Source organism: Apostichopus japonicus, chromosome 2, assembly GCF_037975245.1.
Source record: "Apostichopus japonicus isolate 1M-3 chromosome 2, ASM3797524v1, whole genome shotgun sequence".
NCBI classification, from domain to species: domain Eukaryota; kingdom Metazoa; phylum Echinodermata; class Holothuroidea; order Aspidochirotida; family Stichopodidae; genus Apostichopus; species Apostichopus japonicus.
Genome location: NC_092562.1, coordinates 5550767 through 5570248, shown reverse-complemented (window position 1 = coordinate 5570248; position 19482 = coordinate 5550767). Strand labels below are relative to the sequence as shown.

Here is a 19482-nt window from a genome sequence, read left to right as displayed (position 1 = left end):
GTCCCTACAAATGCAAAAAAAAGCAATGTCTTTTAGTAAAGCTGCAATATCAATATCACAGATAACAATAGTACCCCAACCATAGCATTCTTTTTCTTACATCTTCTGTCAGTGATACCTTTGATATATGCTAAGCTAAACTCACCGCTGCGAGGTGTTGTACAGTCTCCCATTCCAAATGAGGACGAGCTCTCGTACAGATCGTTTGCTGCTGTGACTTTGAAGGAGTAGACAGAGTTGAAAGACAGCTGATTCTTCTCCAGGATCAACAAAGTCTCTGGAATATTGTCAGAGATTATCAGAGTCTCCATCTTCATTAATGATCCTCTTGGAGTAATGACCGACTGAACCTAAGAGCAAAACATCAAATAGACATTGAGAGTATAGTAAAAACTAATATTATCTGAACGAACAATGAGAGAATACTGGAAGCTATATACAACAGGGTATATAGAGTTACTATAGATACATCTATAGAGAAACAATTAAGCTTAGCAGATGGATTTAGAGACGGTCCATGTTTCATCTTGGTAGCAACCTTTATTATTCGTATCATATGAACCTGAAACTTTGATTCATTGTTCATTTTTGTCACTATTTCCAACATATTACTTGCAAACATTTGATCCTTCCTGGTGTAATCTATTAGTAGCAGATTACATTTTCAGATAGCTCAGTTTTTTTCTCATCAGTTGATCACAGTTGCTCAGTATTGCGACAAATTCAATCACATAGGACATCTTTAGATTACCTGATAGTGCAATGGTCCGGGTCCATTCACTTCCAGAGGTTCTGTCCAAGAAATATTACAATGAGTGGCTGATTCAAAAACCATCACTGCATTAGGATGACTCGGTGCTTAGAAAATAATTGAAACAAACAAACATTAATGTCTCTCTGATAAGATAATTGGAATCATTTTATAGACTTAATATTCATTAATAGATGTTACAGTATGTCATACTTCCTTGACAGTTGTGGAAGCGTCTGATCTACGTTCTGATCTAGTGATATTAGCTGTTTAAACAATCCTTATTCATCCAAACAGTTCAGAGGTAGTAATCTTTCTGCTGGATTACCATTACCTGAGTAAAGTTGGTGAGTCAATTACAAAAGAATACTGACTTGGAAATTATATACAAACTTGAAAAGAGCAAAGAGAAGTCTGGCAGGCCCCTTCCTTGCATCACCTTTGAATCCCAGAAATGTCATTTTTCTCGTCAAATTTGAAACTTATTAAGTCAGATACCCAGCAGTTTGTTATTTGAGTTATTAATTTAACTAATACAGTAGCTGCATGCTTGAATTTTGTAACCAATTTCCCATTTCAGAGAAATTCTAGAATAATGTTCATCATGTGTATCAACATACTAATAGTTTTATACTTTGTATACCTGAAGGTGCGGTCTGAGCATTTTCATACACTAGAACATTGCTAAATCCAGCATAGTTTTGGCAGACGAGAGATACATTGTACGTGGTATACGGAGATAGATTAGTAGTGTTGCACGACACACTGTCATCGCACACAACTGATAACCCATGGGCTGCATCCCTGATGGTACAGGTAAGGTTGTCATTCCCGGAATACGCCACACGCCATCTAAAATGTAGATTGTTGTGGCTAAAATCTGCAAGGTGAAGGTCTGCGATAACAGGTAAATCTGGAAGGACATAGAGAACAGACAGCAAGTACTCATAAATACTGAATTGATTGATTCACTGGAAAACAAAACAAAGAATTAGGACTAGAAAGGTAATTCCAAAGACACTGAAAAACATGGAGGATGGGAGATGAGGAGGGAGATGTGTGAGATAGGCACTGATGAAATAACAAATATGAATTAGCCTGCATACACAAAATACTATTTCAAATACACTGACTATCAAATGTCACTATTCCTTTGCATTCAACATACCAATTCTTTGTTGTTTAATTTCCTGACAACTGAATTTCTCTTGCTTCAAAGTTTTCTAATGCTATTTTTCTTTACAATACGGTATGTTTTGTTCAAGTATAAGTAAAAGCTGCATAACAAAGAGACTTACCAACAATGAATACATGGATGTTCTTTACATCTTTTTCAATGTTATTTTGACTGGCAAGACACTGGTAGGTTCCATTGTGACTTTCAGCTACCATGCTGACATCTAGAGACCTGATCAATATGACATCATTTTCTCCATAATATTCCTCTCTGCTTGAGAGCTTTGTATCTTCGTTGCTACTGAGAACTTCAGAATTGAACAACCACTGCAGAGATGGGAGCTGAGACGCAAAGAAAGCTTTGCATGTCAACCGAAGCATCTCACCTTCCTTTCTCTTTACGACGGAATTTGGATATTCAAAGATTTCGTCACGAGCTGGGAAATAGGAACCATAAAGAAAGTTAACTTATATACAACTGACTACAGTGTGATTGGAATTTGTTCGCACTCAGATTGTTCAAAATACAAAAATATTACAAATGCAAAATGGACAAAAAGGACGGAATTGAAAAGAACAAAAAGAGTAACAGGAGCTAAACCCATTAGGCTGACAGAACGTCGGCCCGTTTCCAATGGGGCCCTGTAGACGAAAAAATTGCACTTTCAATGGAAAATACTAGGAAACCAATAAATAATTAAGACACAAAAAACGTATATATTGCACAAAATACTGAAAAGTGTTGGGGAGTTCCTTCTTCTTTAGGGTTCTCCTCAATGTTTTAAACCAACATATCTATATATATGTGTATTTCTTCAAGGGCACTTAGTTAGGTTACAATGTAAGATTGCCTGCATGTGGACAAACAGCATTTTTAGAACCTTTACTTACCAAATATAGTTATATTGGTGCTTTCTTCCACAGTTGACAATATATCGGTTGACTCTGTTAAATTAGCCACACAAGTGTACGTTCCACTGTCTTTTGAAGTGGTGTTCCCCAAAGCTAGAACATTAACTGTGTCAGATTCTCTCCTTATTTCAAATTTGGAGCCAGGGAGAATTTCGGCACCGCTTGGGTCCCTCCATGTGATGAGTATATCACCAGGACCAAGGTTAGAGATGCATGTTATAGTCACTGAGGTCATCTCCGTAGCAACGAGTGGACTTCCAATGACAACCAAGGTTAGTCCATCTGATATGAATAAAATATGGTTAAAAAAGCTTTCAGGTAATGAATTCATACTGAATAAGTTGTATGCCTGTACTCTTCTGTTATCTATGATGTATCAAAACTAATTTGTTTGCTTGCCATTATCCAGCAATCTTACCAATTCTATTAGTATTGACTGAGATATAGCAGCTAAGTAGAAAACGGACTGGTGTGATGAATGAACAGTCACAGGATTTCAATAGAAATTGTCAGGGTTTAAAAAATTGGGACTATAATCAATGCAAAAAGCTACTTAAAAGTGAAACCTAATGGATATATATAAAGATAGTTTGAACTTGATGAGAATGTCCAGATTCGAACAGCTTTGGTCCACGTGGACCAGTACTGGTTGCATTGAGCAGCTTACATTATCATTTCCCACTAGCTTATTTAATTTGTTGCCATTAGCTGTTAATTATAAGGTTAATTATATCAGCAACAATATGACAAAAAAATACTACCTATAGATCAGGGAACAATTTACCCAGTATCGCATCATAGCAAATTGCTATGTTAAGTGTTATCTGGCGTGCAATGGAACAGTGTTATAAATAAGCTAATTAAGAGTTGTAATACACGACGGTTGTTTGTATACACAAGCTAGTGCTAGTAGCTCACTTTTGTCACATGTAAACGTTTTGCCTGTGTTGCCACATAACCTGCCAGTACATTCGCCTGTGGTGTCATTACAAACAGCATTAGAAGAGCAGGAACAGAGTTGAGAGCAGTTGACACCATATCTTCCCTCTGTGTCTGGGCTAGATCCACAAGAAGCACCTACAGAATCTGGTAGAAAATATTAAGCCCAATTAAAACGTGCACCAGAACTTTAAATTCATAGGCTATATGAAGAGCAGTAACACTCAAATGTAATTTGTGGTATGTCAGCTTGTAAGAAGAAATGATTAATCATATGGGAAACAGCCACTTTTGCCTTATACAAACATGTTTAAAAGTATTAACAGAATTTGCAAGAAATAATTATTTCATATCAATATGCCTGAAGTTGCTTCATATCAAAGCTGTATACAGCTAAAGGACCTATATTTACTGAAATGAAATACTGCAGTTTGTAGAACATTTGTGATGAGTTCCTATGAAATAAAAACTACAGAATATGTTTGCAAATCAATGAATAAGGTAGTACATTTTTTCAACATTTCAACAGTTTGAAAAGTGACAACCATGCAAATTATTTGTCAACAGAAGAGTTGAGCTAATACAAATAGAAAGCATTAATCTACTTCAGTAAACAAGCACACTATTAAAGACAAATCCAAAAGCCTGTATTAATTGGAATATACTTACCATAAAGGAAAGGTTCCAAGAAGAAAAGTAAGCATACCGTAACAGCAATAGGTTCACATTTCAAACTATTGAAGTTCATCTACAACAAAGGCAAAAAAGCATCAGTGAAAAAACAAAAGAAGTAAATCTCATAATGAATGCATTATTGCTAGTTTGCAGAGATTATATGAACTGTTTCTGGCAAATATTGTGATTGCATCATAAACGGTACTGCGCTATATAGTTCTTGCCTCTTTGTTGCTCTGGTATTAGACTAGGCCTATAATTATCATGTTTTGACAACACATTCAGGGCACAACACAACTACAGGGCACTATACTCATGTAGGTTGGGTTCTTTAAATGGACAAGCCTAAAGGCCAAAATGCAGCTAGACCTCATCTTAGTTAAGTTTAGTCTAATGCCTATATGCTGTTAGGGTCTAAAGTTCTTACTGTAAGTACATTAGACTAGCCTAAATTATGCTTACCGTGACATATAACCATGCATCAGTTTGAAGAAATTAGCACGGTTTGATTTCTTATTTCACTCGAGATTAACCATTATATTTTAATTTCAGTTCATAAAAGTTTATTATTTGCTCTTAAGCAACTGTGACTATGATTAAAAGAATCGTACAAAGGAGGCCCCAACTTAATTTAGTCTAAAACAAACACTCAAACTGTTCAAAGTAATGCCTAACACAGTAGGGTACTGATGCATTGTTCAAGTAATTCAAAGGGAGTCAATCGAGCTTGCAAAACTATCAAAAGTGTTTGACTCACACAAAAGGCTTTCTCCAGTTGCTTAAATTATGCCACCTTCATAATTCCACGCACTAGTGATCATGGTGGGAAACTTGCCATAAGTGTTTACACGGGAATTTGAGGGTGATGTTATAATCAGAAACACAGACATTATCATCTCTAGCTACAGTAGGCTTCGTGTAGTCAACATGTGGTGGGTAGTTGCATAGCCTGAGTTACCCGCGACAATTCGAAATCGTGTATGTCTAGTCTTTCACTAGCAGACGACAGTTTAGGGAGGGAAATCCCCTATTCGCCATAGTGCATAGTGTAGGTTATTACTTGCAGGTTAGTGACAACTCTGTGCGCAAGTTGACCTTCTGTATTTTTATTTTTCGTATATTGTAAACATTATTTCCCCTAGCAGTGTTTGGATATATATGCAATGTGTAAATTAAACCATTTTGCAGGAACAATGTCAGAATAGATCAAAAGTTCGTTGCTCCACTACTGATACAGTCATTTTTCATAGTCCATACTAGTAATAGTATAGGCCTAGATAGTCTAACGTTATGCCACTGCTCAAGTCAAGGGCCTAAACCTACTGTACAATAAGTTACCGAGTATGGCCTAGCTCGAGTCAAGGAAGGTTCATTGCTATTTTGCATTTGCTATGTTGCTATGTATAAGAGTAACACAAGCTACTATGGCTTTTTAGGCATATCTAGACAAACTTTTATTGTGAGAAGCTAGGCATGCGTGAGGTTATAAATATGGGATTGTTACAGGTGTCCACTATGACTGTATGACTTCATTTCTACCGTTTCTGGTTTAGGCCTAATAATAATACTACTCTTACATTTACAAGTTTAGTATTGACCTAAATTCTAAGGCCACTGTGTACAGTAGGTAGCCTTTCAACTTCTGACTAGTTTTAAGGAATTAAAGGTATGTGCATTTTTGTTAACATTTCTATTTTATTTCACAATAGGTATATACACACATTCCATGTACCTTCCAGGCAAAGGTAACTACTGTGAGACAGAGGAACAGTTCGAACACGAAGATGTGAACTTAAAAAGTAATTGTACTACCATCGACCTTGAATTTGGTTAATCATAATGACTGCTATCAAGTGTTGTGAAGCTGTTGCCGATCAGGAGAAGTACTACCAACCAACGTCACTCCTTATCCTCGCAACAGAGTTTGTTGCTTGCCATGTGATCAATGTGGAATCATTTACTACAATCCCAGAAATTATTGGTAAAAGCATATTTGAAGCAGCCCTGAAACTGAAGCAATTTGGAGATCAATACTCTGCGTCATGTTTGGAGTCTTTTACATTAGCTTATAAACAGCTGGTGTTACAGAATTTGACACTGAAGAACAATGCAATTCTTACTCTTAACAGACATATCCAAGAAGTCAAGGTATTCAAAAATTTAAAAGAATTGGATCTTTCTGGTTGCGGTATTGATGATTACCATGAAATCCTTGTTCATATTGGAACTCAATTACACCAGTGAGTGCTGCTTTACCTTAGAAGATTTAATAACACACTTTCTGTTCTATATGCTTTTTATTAATGTTCTGTTTATGATTTTTCCTTTTCATAAACTTTACCCTTTCATATGACTACATATTCATGAAGAAGTGCAGAGTTTGCCTTTGGTATATCTGAGTACCTCTCTATTGTACCTTTAGATAGGGTCACGGGCTGTAATGACATTGTGCGATGTTGATCTGCAGTAGTGCTAGTTAGCCATGCAGCATCGAATGGTTTGCAGTAATGTCTTAACTCTTGGTTTGAAAAATGATTATCGTAATTAATCAAGGATGATAGAGTTACGGTACTTGTACAGATCCCTCTCTCTGTACTTTTAGATTGGAAGTTCTACTGTTGGCAGATAATGAACTGTCTGATGTTGGTGTTCAGAGACTTACAGCCTACTCTAGAGTTATGAAAGAAGGTTTGAGAAGACTCAGTTATTTGGATCTGTCTGGTAAGTAAATATCAAGTAAATTCTCCTTCTTTTGACTGAAGCAGAAACCTTAAAGTTATTTCCCAAATCTAAGTAACTCTTACCACCACATAGTTTATAATAGCATGTTTAATAACAACATTCTTTGCAGAGTTATTTTTCTCGTCATTTGCTACTAAGTTTCCTTGACTTGAGTTGAGACAATTTATACTAAAGTCACTGTATCATCGCTATGGGGAAGAGACTGATGTCCTTGTTTGAGTGACATCACATTAGTGATTTTTTGTTAATACTGCTTTCTTTAAGGAGAAAAGGAGATAGGGTTGGGTTGATGCCCAAGCCAAATAATCCTGTATCTATATTACTTGTATTATAAAGAAGCTTTTATAAGACCATAAAGCATATCAGCTGTGTTTGTAGTATAAATTATAGAGCAGTTACTTCTAAAAAAGAATTTAACTGATTTGCTCTCAATAAACTGAGTATGATTCTCATCAAAGTGTATCTGTTGCATTTTACATGTCATCTTGCCGACATACATCAGGTGCATTGTGACATCTGAATTAATGAAATTATATTTCTTGCCTTCTCTACCTCTCCTTAATTTCTTTTACTTTTCCTTCACTTTCAGGTAACCACAGAGTGACAAACAAGATTTTTCTATATTTGAAGCCATTTCAGTGTCTTATGACCTTGAATGTTACTGGATGTAGTGTCATGGTAAGTTTGTAGTTAGATATTTCAATCTCTTCTATCAAGAGAAGTTCTTTTTCCATGTGAGGAAACAAAACGTAATATATGTGGTACCAAATTAGACATTGATGAGTTAGTGGAATGAAAAAGATATATTTTGGAGGTTGATTGATAGCAGGTAGTATGTGAACGTATCTATTTCAGAGGTGGTTGAATAGGAGGGGGGCAGGGGGGGTCAGAATTGTCCATTAGATAATTGTTGTTTTATTCCAATATATGCAATAAAGTTAACATTCTTAAGTTGGTCACATATCTCATATGCCTAGTTGCCTACTCTGTACTCCTCTCTACTGTACCTCCTAAACAATGAATCTATTGGATAAGTGATTATTATATTTAATATAGAGAGTTTTCCAAGTTTCATATATTTATTGCACCCTAGAATAGTGAAAATTGTTCCAGCCAACAATGAGGAATGTTGTCAACTGTTTATCACAAGCTTATATCCTGCCCTTTATCTTTAAGATACACCGTGAAATCGTTGCAGTGAGTTTTATAATTCTCTCACATGTCATGACATTATGACAAGTGATTTCTTTTTCTTGTGTTTACAGGAAGCTAGAAAGGAATCAATTTACAGTCAACTAGGATTTATTGCACACAGCTCACTTCCACAAGCTGCTGTTGCTGTGGTAGAAAATAAAGGTTGGGCTGCCCCCTTAATTGAAGAATGGAAGAGAGATGCATGCATTAACCGATTACCTTTGTCAGGTTCATCTTCAGCTGCAAAATTCTGTAAGTTCATTCTTAATTATTAAAATGCTGTAACATTTTGAGTTGGTAGCTATCTGCATATCTTCAAATTGCTATCCAATTATCTGTAGCAGCAAGACTGAATCAATAGAGAGATTATCTCTGCAGAAGCGCAGCTTGTGTTGTGTTGTGTGAGCACAAACACTGTTGTGCTATGCAGTTATGCCGTTATGATGTAATCCCCTCAGTGGCACAGTGCCTGCATTTACTAAACTTGCTAAGAGTGTGGCTATGTTAAGCAACAGGGTGTCACACCAGCTCATCTCTATAAATTCTGTGACATTTCTGATTTCTGTCACCACAAATATGGAACTTAATATTCAGACCTTTAAGATTTATACCCATAGGAGACTTAACTTAATCTATGGGAGACTAAGTTAGGTTACCAGGGGTGCTACAAATGCTAGGGAAAGTACAGGGATCACCATTTTGTCCAATTAGTGGGGTGCTGACAGTTTTAATCGACACAATTCATGATAATCAGGATTAATTGAGAGAACACAAAAACACCCGAAAACATGGATGTATTTCCAACCTGACAAGACTCATGGCTGGAGTTCAATGACAGACACAGAAGGTTGAGTCCTGAGACCTCTATTCTGTACTGGTCTAGGCCTTTTGACCTATCGTGATATGTTGTTCTCAAAATAACCATATTGCTTTGTATCCCAATGCCATGTACTAACCATGGCGGAGTGAAAACTGGTTCAATCTTCCTTATTTTACAGATTCTAAGAAAGTAGGAACTACATCTATGTTGATGAGTGATCAAAACATCAAAACACCATTGTTGTTCATCAAACCTGGAGGATGTCGCACGGCTGGGTCTACCTCTCATGTTGAACCTTACTTTATTCCTGTAAACATTTCCAAGAACCCTTCTGAAGGAAATATCAACAGAGGAAGCTTGTCTTCGATAGGAAGCCCAACAAAATTTCTGCCAAGAAACATCACGCATTCATTACTCAGAGAAGATTCTGGCAATCACAACAGGTCTGAAAACAATGAAAAACTTTTAGCAACTTATGGTGGAAGTGAAAGCGAAATTCATGTGACCAACAGCAGTGATAGTTCTCGAAACACAAAAAGCTCCAATGATGTTGGAAGAAAAGACAAACTTGTTAGAAATCAAAAGAGACCATGGCACAATACTGGGAAAACAAAACGAAAGAGGATAAAGTTAGTTGACAGGGAGGGTGAGTTATGGACGGAAGAGCCTGGTTGTGTCACATTGGAAGGATTGACTAATTCTGAGGTCAAAGCAAGAGACCATGTTAGAACTGAAGAGAGGAAACAAAGTGTCTTTGATTACTTGGAGTGAAGAATAGTGAGAGAATTATAAGTAGAAACTTAGTAAATGACAAAAAAGGCTATTCGATGAGATGTGCTGGACGTTATCCAGATAAACTTTAATATTAGTATATTAAAAACATTAAAAAAAAAAAATCATTTTTGCATTTATGTTGCATATTCATGGAGTATTACCTTGGCTATGTATACTAAATAAAGGTGACATTGGACAATGTTTACTCAACCCTTGATGAATTAATGTTCCTAATTGAATTAATGTGAGGTAGCAAGATAGCATCACTGTAGTGTCACATTCTCCATGATACAGATCATCCCTCCCTAATCCATGCTGCTGCCTGGAAAACTACATTAACATTATGGATTAAAAGGCTCATTATAAGTTCATGTTCAAAATGTTGTAGTATTTCACCAATGTCTCCCTAGACTAACATACTGTATATGAAATACATACGCTAAGGTCTTTATCTTGGATGCAAAATATAAGTAAATTCATACATTTATATAGAAACAAATGAATTCTAGCTGTTTATAAAATTCTTTGACATATCACATCATGTTCACGGTTAATATATGCCCCCGCAGTCTCCGTTTGCTTCATTTAATTCAGGGTTCTCAGTCAATTAAGCGGCCCGCTGGCCAAATCTGTTCTGGTCCATGAGATATTGGCCCACAATGTTTGCAACAGTCTGTTAAGGGGACCATCAATGTCGTGAGCTTGATCACCCTTCCTGCCCACCCTGCATATTATCTTATCTAGTGATGGACTGATTCTGTGTGGAAATTTACTCCAGAATATTTTTGTGACTACAGAGTATTGGAATGGTAGTAGTGACACTCCGACATTGAAATTAAATGTCTTCGACATTGATATGAAAACCACCTCCTCCTATGGTGAACATGAATGGTATGTGGATATGTCATCATAGTTAACATCCAAACCAGCTGCACAAGTACTGCCTGGTGGAGCATCCAAAGTATCTTGAGTACTTGTCGTATTCGTCATTGAACTTTGACCTCCTGAAACAGTTGGAAACTGTCTCATCACACGTGCACAGACCCAGGGCGCATGCATCATTTTCAGGACCTGTGGAATGGAGCAGAAATAATTTTTCACCTCATTTGACAGCTGGAGTAATATCGTATGAGAGCCAGGGCTGGTGTGTGGATGCTTATCGCTGAGGTTCTTTTAGACCACGTGACAGGCAGAAAATAAACCTCAGTATAATTGCCAGGCAATCAAATGTTTATATTACACATAATTAGTCCACTTTCAAATTTGCACGTTTCTTAGACATTTAGACTTTGTTTGTGAAAGGAGAGGTGTAATTATTGTATATAAAGTCATGTACTTTACAGAGAACAAGCTTCTAAATGTCGATATGAAAAGAAAATAGGTTAATTGTTTGAATGAAATTGATAAACGTCACGTTGAGATAATAAAAAAGGCCAAAATTCCGATATTAAAACTTGAAGGTTTCACTGTCACATCTGAGCCACCGTAGCAGTTACAAGTCTAAAAGTTCTTCTGATGCAAATTTCGAAATCCCGCCGTTCGTTTCTGACCCTTCTACATCACCCAACTCCTTCACATTTCGATAACTGCCTATGAAAACTGAAAAGCTAGTTTCTCCGTGATGACCCTCATACCATACTGCTTTCAACTTCCTGGAGTTAGCCAGTCAAGATAGCTCACATCCAATCAACCATTTCTTGAATTAGTCATTAAATTGAGATAAGGTTTGTTATAGAAGTGCGAAATATATTCCCCATGGCCAGATATAGATGCTAGGCCTACATTACAGCTTTGGGGCGAGAAAGAAAGATTATTGCGTTTGATACAGAATTTTGCGAACATTAGACATCAAATACAAAAGGGCCTGCGATTTTTTTCCTGGTTTGTTTCCCCAACCCCCCTCTCCCTTCCCCACCCCATCCCTTCCTTTCTTTCGAAATTTCCTACTCATAAAGTATACTCACTGCAGTTGAGTGGTGATTGTCTCGGACAAATTTCTGAGTTATTGAAGGTATAATGGACTGTATACATCTTCATGCCATCACATATGCCCGCATCATACAATGCATCGTAACACAGGTCATGGTTTCTACAACATCTGCGGGTGGAAATGTATCTCATTCAAAATTCATGCAAAAACAATCCGTTCAATGGTTAGAAGGTCGACCTTTCCCTTTAAACATCATGTAAATACAGTAGGTACTGATATTTAAATTTCCAAAAATATACTTGACAAATTGTTCATGACAGATAGGCCTAAGTTGTTAGATTATAAACGAGCTGTATATGTATCGCCCTATGCAGGGGCGTATCCAGGGGGCGCAACAGGCGCGCCCCCCCCCTATTGGCCGTCACCAAAAAAAAAAGTTTAGCAAAAAAAAAAAAAAAAATTGATGACGACCTTTACGTGAGATGTCGGTGATCGCTCAACCCCCCCCCCCCCTCCCGTATGCTTTATTTTTTGTTTGCCAAGAAAAGGTTCTGGCGAAGTTCGGCGGCATAATAGTTTTAGAAACATAGATGGTAATTGTGTTTGTATTATCACTTTAAACACTAAGTGACATGCCAGCCATACTAAATTGTGCATTTTGTGTCCATTTTTACTGGAAATGTTGCTTATTATTAAGGTCGAAAAATGGATCACATATGGCACCATTTTGCATTTCAGCCCTTCTTCGAAAGCAAAAATTGTCCACCCCTCCCCTTAGACCCATCCCCCATGACGGCGATCATTCATGTCTGACCCCCCCCCCCCCTAGTGGAAAATCCTGGATACGCCCCTGCTATGTATCAGTATTCTGGCCCCATTTCTCTTTCTTTATTTTCTGCACTTCGGCATTTCCCATTATCCCATATAAAACATTTCCCCACTTCCGCCCATCGAAAATTAGTGAACGGGATAATTGTCAGTCAATTTGTTATAAATAGGCTAATATCGACATGATGACGTCAAATGAATATGAACAAGTTTAGTTTTTCGACCAATCAGAAATATTTACTGGTCTGTGTCATCCAATGGGTCAGCTGAGCCGCCGATACCACACCAACATCCGTAGCTGATGTAATCGATGGCCCTGCGCCCAGTCTGGCATTCAATTAACTCTCCTAGCTGTTCTACGTGTCGCCGTCCTCTTGAAACCGAGGCTGAAAAATAATATATTCATAATTAGATAGGGCCTATGATGGAATCACTCAGTGGCGTAGGAAGGTACTTTTGAGTGGGGGGGGGGGGCTGAAGACTGATGGCCGGCCTGGGGGAATGGTATAAGGGGAGGGGTGTCCCCCTCCCCTATGGAATTTGTTTGCATTTCCAGGTGGCCTCAGATGCAATTTGGTGCAATATAGCACACTTCAACACCCACTCCATTTTGTAAATAATTTTGCATTTTCACCTGGCCTTAGATGCAATTTGGTGCACAAATGAGATTTTTTTCTCATTTGGAAATGAAAAACGGCAGTGGCGTAGGAAGGTACTTTTGAGTGGGGGGGCTGAAGACTGATGGCCAGCCTGGGGGAGGGGTCTAAGGGGAGGGGGTGTCCCCCTCCCCTTTGGAATTTTTTGCATTTCCAGGTGGCCTCAGATGCAATTTGGTGCAATATAGCACACTTCAACACCCACTCAATTTTGTAAACTTAATTTTGTATTTTCACCTGGCCTTAGATGCAATTTGGTGCTCCAAATGAGATTTTTTTTCTCATTTGGAAATGAAAAAGGGGTTTTCTGACTTGCGAACCGGGGGGGCGGAATGATACTTCCGCCCCTCCACATTTTTCACTGGGGGGCTGGCGCCCCCCCCAGCTCCCCCGGTTCCTACGCCCTTGAAAAACGGTATTTCTGACTTGCGAAGCGGGGAGCGGAATGATACTTCCGCCCCCATATTTTTCACTGGGGGGGGGCTGGCGCCCCCCCCCCCCCCCCAGCCCCCCGGCTCCTACGCCCTTGGAATCACTGCTTGCTTCTCATTTCATATAACGGGCCATTTTGAGAATTTTTTTTAATGTAATCATTTGCGATGGTGGTCTATGTTGAACACTTGTTGTTTGCGGGAGGTTTACTGTCATGGAAAATATATGTCCGAGATCCCCAAGAATATACCCTCACTATACCCATGCCCTCTTCACCAGGACAGATGGCTAGTGCCGGGACCGCCTTTGATCCTTGCTTTCGCCTGTTTGGGTTTAACATAGAAATGTCTACGTATGTGTAGGCATCATAGGCCTATTTCATCGAACATAAATTATTAGTCCCATCCTACTGAATTTCGGATTTTCTGTCCATGTCCCATTTATACCGTCTTCTCTATATACTGATTTGCCAGTTTCAAAAGTAGAAAAGTTTGATGGTATTTATTGACAAAGGTTAACAAAGTGCGCAGACGTGCACACGTTCAAATATATTCGTCACATGATTGGATGCCACAGTACGCATATCACAAACACATTAATACATAAATATATCATATAATGATTGAAGAAACCTATTAAACTGATATTTTAATATCTTCACCTTTAAGTAGATTGCCGTGTCTTATGTATACATTCATGTTAGCAATGGTGTGCGTGACTAGCCTATACAATAGATAGAACAATACTAAAATTGACAAACACAGCAAATACATACTAACACTAAACGAGATAAACGGTTATCATTTGCCGGGTGCAAAGTTTTAAGTGATTACCTGTGATTTGTGGAAGCGAAACCAGCGATAAAAATACAAGTACTGCCCTAACCAGCCATCTGATAGACGCCATGATCTCTATAAAGTCAATTCCTGTCGTAGAACTGTTGAAGAGATTTGAAGAAAAAGTCTCAGAGTTGATTCCAGCAGGAGGTGCGCAACAGTGTGGAAGCAACCTTCATAAACTTAAAGTTGTTTATAAGTCTAGCTGACACACATAGTGAAATATAATCACAACCCTGCACGGTTAAAACAATAGATAGCTTATATTTGCGGTTAAGCTTCTCACTGATAAATGGAACGATCTGTTTACATAAGCACTGAAACCTTCATATGAACTTTAATCTATCTGCAAAGAGCATTTGAGAAGACCTCTGGATTAACGTTATGAAATGAAGGTCATATTAATCGGAGTGACGTCATCAGTATAGCGTATACTACCTACGTTTGCGAGAAATTATGCTGGTCAAGTTCCATTCAAGATAAAATAAATTATCGAAGAAGCAATCATTTGTTTCTTTTCCCATTTTAACTTTCAACGACTCGACAGAAATACTGTACCGCACTCAGTAGGTCGAGGGTCGACTTGACGCATATCATAAGCCCTTTGTTTCAAGGCCCTGATAGAGACACCAAACAAAGATCTTCGAAAGTTTCTGGTCACATGTTTATTACATTACCTCCATGCACGTTCATCCAGTATACACAACTAGGCTTCTCGTTGCAGTATAAAACAATAAAACAGAAAGATGATGATAATTATACATTGTCAACTGAGGGAGTGCAGGGGTGGGGTGGGGGGAACGAGAAAAGGTTATATCTTGGGGAACGCAGCAACTAGGCGACACATTGTTTTTACCGCAGTATGGTTCCCATGTAGCAGAACCGGAGTGACCATTGGCGGATTGGGTGCTCCATTCCATAAATTGTAAGTGCTCACTATAGTTAATTAAAAAAGTAGGCCTAGTTTTACTTTACTCTTTGTAATAAAAATAAGCCTTTTTGTTACTTAAAAAGGTCCTTTTGTTTTGAAACTAAGGAAAATGTAATAAGAAGACAGTTCCCGTTTATTGAAAAGGAGAAAAATAAGAAAGAAAAATAGTATTCGGGTGGTTTAATCTGATTTTGTGCATTTCCCAGATCATATGAAGTCACATGTTCCACTGTCTCGAAGTCTCCATACCCCACCACAATGCACGCAACTACGTTGTCGTATAGGCCTGTGTGTCATATCTAGCATAGAAATCGGTCGATATGAGTAGAATCAAGAGGGAAATATCAGGACCTGGGGTTCAAGGGCGTAGGAACCGGGGGGCTGGAGGGGTGCCAGCCCTCCCCCAGTGAAAAATGTGGAGGGGCGGAAGTATCATTCCGCCCCCCCCCCCGCTTCGCAAGTCAGAAAACCCCTTTTTCATTTCCAAATGAGAAAAAAAATCTCATGTGGAGCACCAAATTGCATCTAAGGCCAGGTGAAAATACAAAATTAAGTTTACAAAATGGAGTGGGTGTTGAAGTGTGCTATATTGCACCAAATTGCATCTGAGGCCACCTGGAAATGCAAAAAATTCCAAAGGGGAGGGGGACACCCCCTCCCCCAGGCCGGCCATCAGTCTTCAGCCCCCCCCCCCCCCACTCAAAAGTACCTTCCTACGCCACTGCTGGGGTTTATAGGGGAACCCAATGTTTTTCTAGACGGGAAGGGGAGGAAGAGCTGGCCAAAAAAAAAAGGTTCTGATATTCTTTTTGTGGGGAGATGGAGGGAAGTATTTCCGCCCCCCCCCTTCTCCCCCAGAGCTACGTCAATTGTTAAAATATTGGGAGTTGGTAGATCACTGCTTAATTGATACGAGTACACAACGAGTTGCCTGCTGTAACTTCTGTTCTTGCAAAGAATGTTATCTTTGGTAGTATTACGCAACGCACGATATTCTCATACATAACTATTATATCGATAGCTAACAACTATAATAAGCGAAAAGACAAGTCACCTGAAACTTCGGGAAGTTTACCAAAACACTTTTCGAAAATATTGGGAGTTGGTAGATCACTGCTTAATTGATACAAGTACACAACGAGTTGCCTGCTGTAACTTCTGTTCTTGCAAAGAATGTTATCTTTGGTAGTATTACGCAACGCACGATATTCTCATACATAACTATTATATCGATAGCTAACAACGATAATAAGCGAAAAGGCAAGTCAGCAGGAACTTCGGGAAGTTTACCAAAACACTTTTTGAAATGTTTGCAGTTGATTTTAAAAATGAGGAAGAAGTGCAAGGCTACCTCAAACGTCTGGGCACAGAATTTAGTTATCAATGTTACAAAGAGAAATCGGGCGAAGGTAAATCGTTAAGTTTAACCATTTGAATTTTGTTCACTGGTACCAGTTCCGCGAGTGCAACTCTTGCTGAGGCCCATATAGGCTATAGTGTACAGTATACAGTTTAATTGCTATAACAGTAACTCTTTCCATATTGTTTATACAAGATGTTCTTTATCATTTGGCAAAAGCTTCGTGTTTCCCATAATCTGATAAGTTATCAAGCAAACTGATTTGGTTATTAACAATTTAACAGTAAGTTGACCACATTTTACAGGAAGTTCAGGGACATGTTATTGGTGTTGACTCCTGCATAATCTTTTCAGGCCACCTTAAAGAACAGTTAAAATTGGACATGTTTTATGTGATACTCTTGCTAAGCTTGAAAAGGTGATAGTAACTGTCATAAAAAAGAAGACATGTATGGTACCTACAGTATTTAGGAGGAGGGATGTATGTACAGTATACTTATTGTATTGTATGTATTTTAGATCCTCCTGCAAGCAGGAACTCGCGAAGAAACCTCATTGGCTTATCATTCATATTTAATGTCCATGATTATGAATTGTCAACAACTCTGTTACTGGACGACATACATTAATCTTGGGGTGACTCGAACCGGGGACCTTATATGATTGGAAGGCACCTGCGTTAACCACTGAGCTAACACTCCTCATCTTCAAAGTAGCAGCCTGGAGGATTAATTTTTAAGGATTATTGAGCCAAAACAATTTTTAAATTTTAAGTTTACTTCAAACCAGTGTCTGTACACTTATTTACATGTATGTAAGTTTATAATTACAAAACTATGTTGTGTAGTAAAGTTGATTGAGAGAAGACCAGCAATCTCTCCTTAAAAACAAACAGGAAAAAATTTAGACTTACCCTTTACATAAAGAAATACAGTAACCAGTTGTTTTTGTGAGATAGTTGACCTTTAAGATTGCTCTCAATTGAATTGATAAGATCATAAAATATTAAATAAAATTCCAATCGTCTATATTGTAAATGTATATTTCTGCTTCAATTGACAGGTTGTTTAAGACTTGGTGATTTCTTCTCTGGTATCAAGAAAGACTATGAGCAAGCCTCGGTGGCATACACAAAGAGCTGTGAGGACTATAGCCAACCCCGTGGATGTTCTAAGTTAGCTGCACAGTATTTATATGGAAAAGGTAAGACTAATAGATCAATCAATGTATGTGCCAAGCCTGGAATGAAAGTTGAAATCTGTGAACTGAAATAAGAGCCAAAAACAAAAGTGTCAAGCACAATCACTGGCAGGGAAATGATTATAAAATTTGTAAGAATATAAACCTACCATGCAACCAGGAATATGATCCAGTTTTCCACAGACCAGTTTTACGTGATATAATATCAGGAATGCTGCTCTTTTTTGTGTATAAACCATGTTCTTATCTTCTCTTCTGTTAGGTGTTACTAAGGATGTCCCTAAAGCGATGAAGTATTTCACAAAGTCTTGTGATGGCGGAAGTGTGGAAGGTTGTTACGGCGTTGCCTCTATTCTCGTCTCTGATCAATTAAATCCAGCCAAGAAGAAGGAAGCCACAAAGGCAGCTTCATATTTTGATAAATCTTGCGATAAAGGACATGGCGAGAGTTGCTTTCGAATAAGTGCCATGTATCTCACTGGACTGGGTGATCTGTCGAAAAACTTAACAAAATCCAGGGAATATGCAGCCAAAAGTTGTGAATTGAACAATGTTTACGGATGTGCAAACTTAGGCAGGATGTATGCTTTGGGCGATGGCGGTGAACAAAACGAAGAACTGGCCAAAAAATATAGAAGCAAAGCAAAGGACCTTCATAAAGAAGCTAAAGATGCTATGAAACAACTTAAGTTTGGAGAAAAATAAATTTTCACTTCTTTTATGAGTTGTAAATGTACATGGATCGTTCAAATGTACAGTATTGAAACATTGTAACAAGTTCACAAAATATGTTTTTGGTATGTCATTTTCATTTGTTTCTGTTATTATGTTCTGTCCTGTAATACTGGTTTGGTCAACACACAAATGTCAATCTACTATAAGGTACTGATTTATGGTAGATTTCAAATCTATTGCAAAACCTGCGTCTCTCACAAGTGAAGATGGCTTATTTCATTCAAAGTGAAGCACTATTGAAAAGACACATTTCATGCCCATTTTAATTGAATAAGGTTATTGCTTGGCAAATAAATAACATTTGGTATTACTAATTGTACTAATTTGAAGAAAATATTGACTAACTTGTTGATTCAAAGCTATGTTTAACTAACAGGAAACAATCAGAAATACATAAAAAACTTCCTCTCTTATTCAGGTTATCAAAACTTTGGGTGGTGTCTATAAGTGTTACCTAAACATATCTTTGCAAAGACGTTGTTTCTTCAAAGCTTTGCAGCACTCATCCACTGACCTGCATTCATCACCTGTTAACTTGTTATGTACCTCCTGTGTTTCAAAAACACAAAATATGAAGCAATAGAATGAAAA

At 38.0% G+C, this 19482-nt stretch overlaps 4 protein-coding genes across 9 annotated transcripts in view; 2 read left to right on the top strand and 2 right to left on the bottom strand.

Moving 5' to 3' along the window:
- Positions 1–5351, bottom strand: part of LOC139975669 (uncharacterized) — a 39454-nt gene extending 34103 nt beyond the window's left edge. For 2 of the 3 annotated variants that reach the window (XM_071983769.1, XM_071983786.1), the window contains exons 1-8: positions 5211–5351; positions 4448–4526; positions 3758–3925; positions 2819–3121; positions 2050–2364; positions 1395–1664; positions 752–858; positions 146–350 (exon numbers count right to left, since the gene is read on the bottom strand). In XM_071983769.1, coding sequence (XP_071839870.1) covers positions 146–350; positions 752–858; positions 1395–1664; positions 2050–2364; positions 2819–3121; positions 3758–3925; positions 4448–4526 — 1447 coding nt within the window. In that variant the 5' untranslated portion in view covers positions 5211–5351. Of the gene's footprint in view, positions 1–145; positions 351–751; positions 859–1394; positions 1665–2049; positions 2365–2818; positions 3122–3757; positions 3926–4447; positions 4527–4915; positions 5181–5210 lie in introns of those variants that run through there. The other variant, XM_071983779.1, reaches the window with a different exon arrangement.
- Positions 5352–5384: 33 nt separating this feature from the next.
- Positions 5385–10141, top strand: LOC139975730 (leucine-rich repeat-containing protein 42-like). Of its 4 annotated transcripts, none has more exons than XM_071983852.1 (6): positions 5385–5519; positions 6163–6693; positions 7056–7174; positions 7785–7877; positions 8465–8641; positions 9388–10141. In XM_071983852.1, the coding sequence occupies exons 2-6, from the start codon at positions 6293–6295 to the stop codon at positions 9978–9980; spliced, it is 1383 nt and encodes a 460-aa protein (XP_071839953.1). In that variant the 5' UTR covers positions 5385–5519; positions 6163–6292; the 3' UTR covers positions 9981–10141. The 4 variants fall into 4 exon arrangements, with proteins under 4 accessions (XP_071839953.1, XP_071839963.1, XP_071839973.1 ...); XM_071983862.1 differs by having other exon boundaries at positions 5502–5538; XM_071983872.1 differs by lacking the exon at positions 5385–5519 and adding an exon at positions 5538–5665 and having other exon boundaries at positions 7785–7873; positions 8461–8641.
- A 438-nt stretch (positions 10142–10579) lies between these two features.
- Positions 10580–14949, bottom strand: LOC139975816 (neutral phospholipase A2 3-like). Its single transcript, XM_071984018.1, has 4 exons — positions 14663–14949; positions 12983–13127; positions 11948–12081; positions 10580–11054 (listed from the first exon to the last, which is right to left on the bottom strand). The coding sequence occupies exons 1-4, from the start codon at positions 14733–14735 to the stop codon at positions 10897–10899; spliced, it is 510 nt and encodes a 169-aa protein (XP_071840119.1). The 5' UTR covers positions 14736–14949; the 3' UTR covers positions 10580–10896.
- A 1730-nt stretch (positions 14950–16679) lies between these two features.
- LOC139975641 (cytochrome c oxidase assembly factor 7A-like) lies at positions 16680–19427 on the top strand. Its single transcript, XM_071983723.1, has 3 exons — positions 16680–17005; positions 18019–18159; positions 18419–19427. Exons 1-3 carry the CDS (start codon positions 16903–16905, stop codon positions 18859–18861), a joined length of 687 nt encoding a protein of 228 aa, XP_071839824.1. The 5' UTR covers positions 16680–16902; the 3' UTR covers positions 18862–19427.
- The last annotated feature ends 55 nt before the right edge of the window (positions 19428–19482 follow it).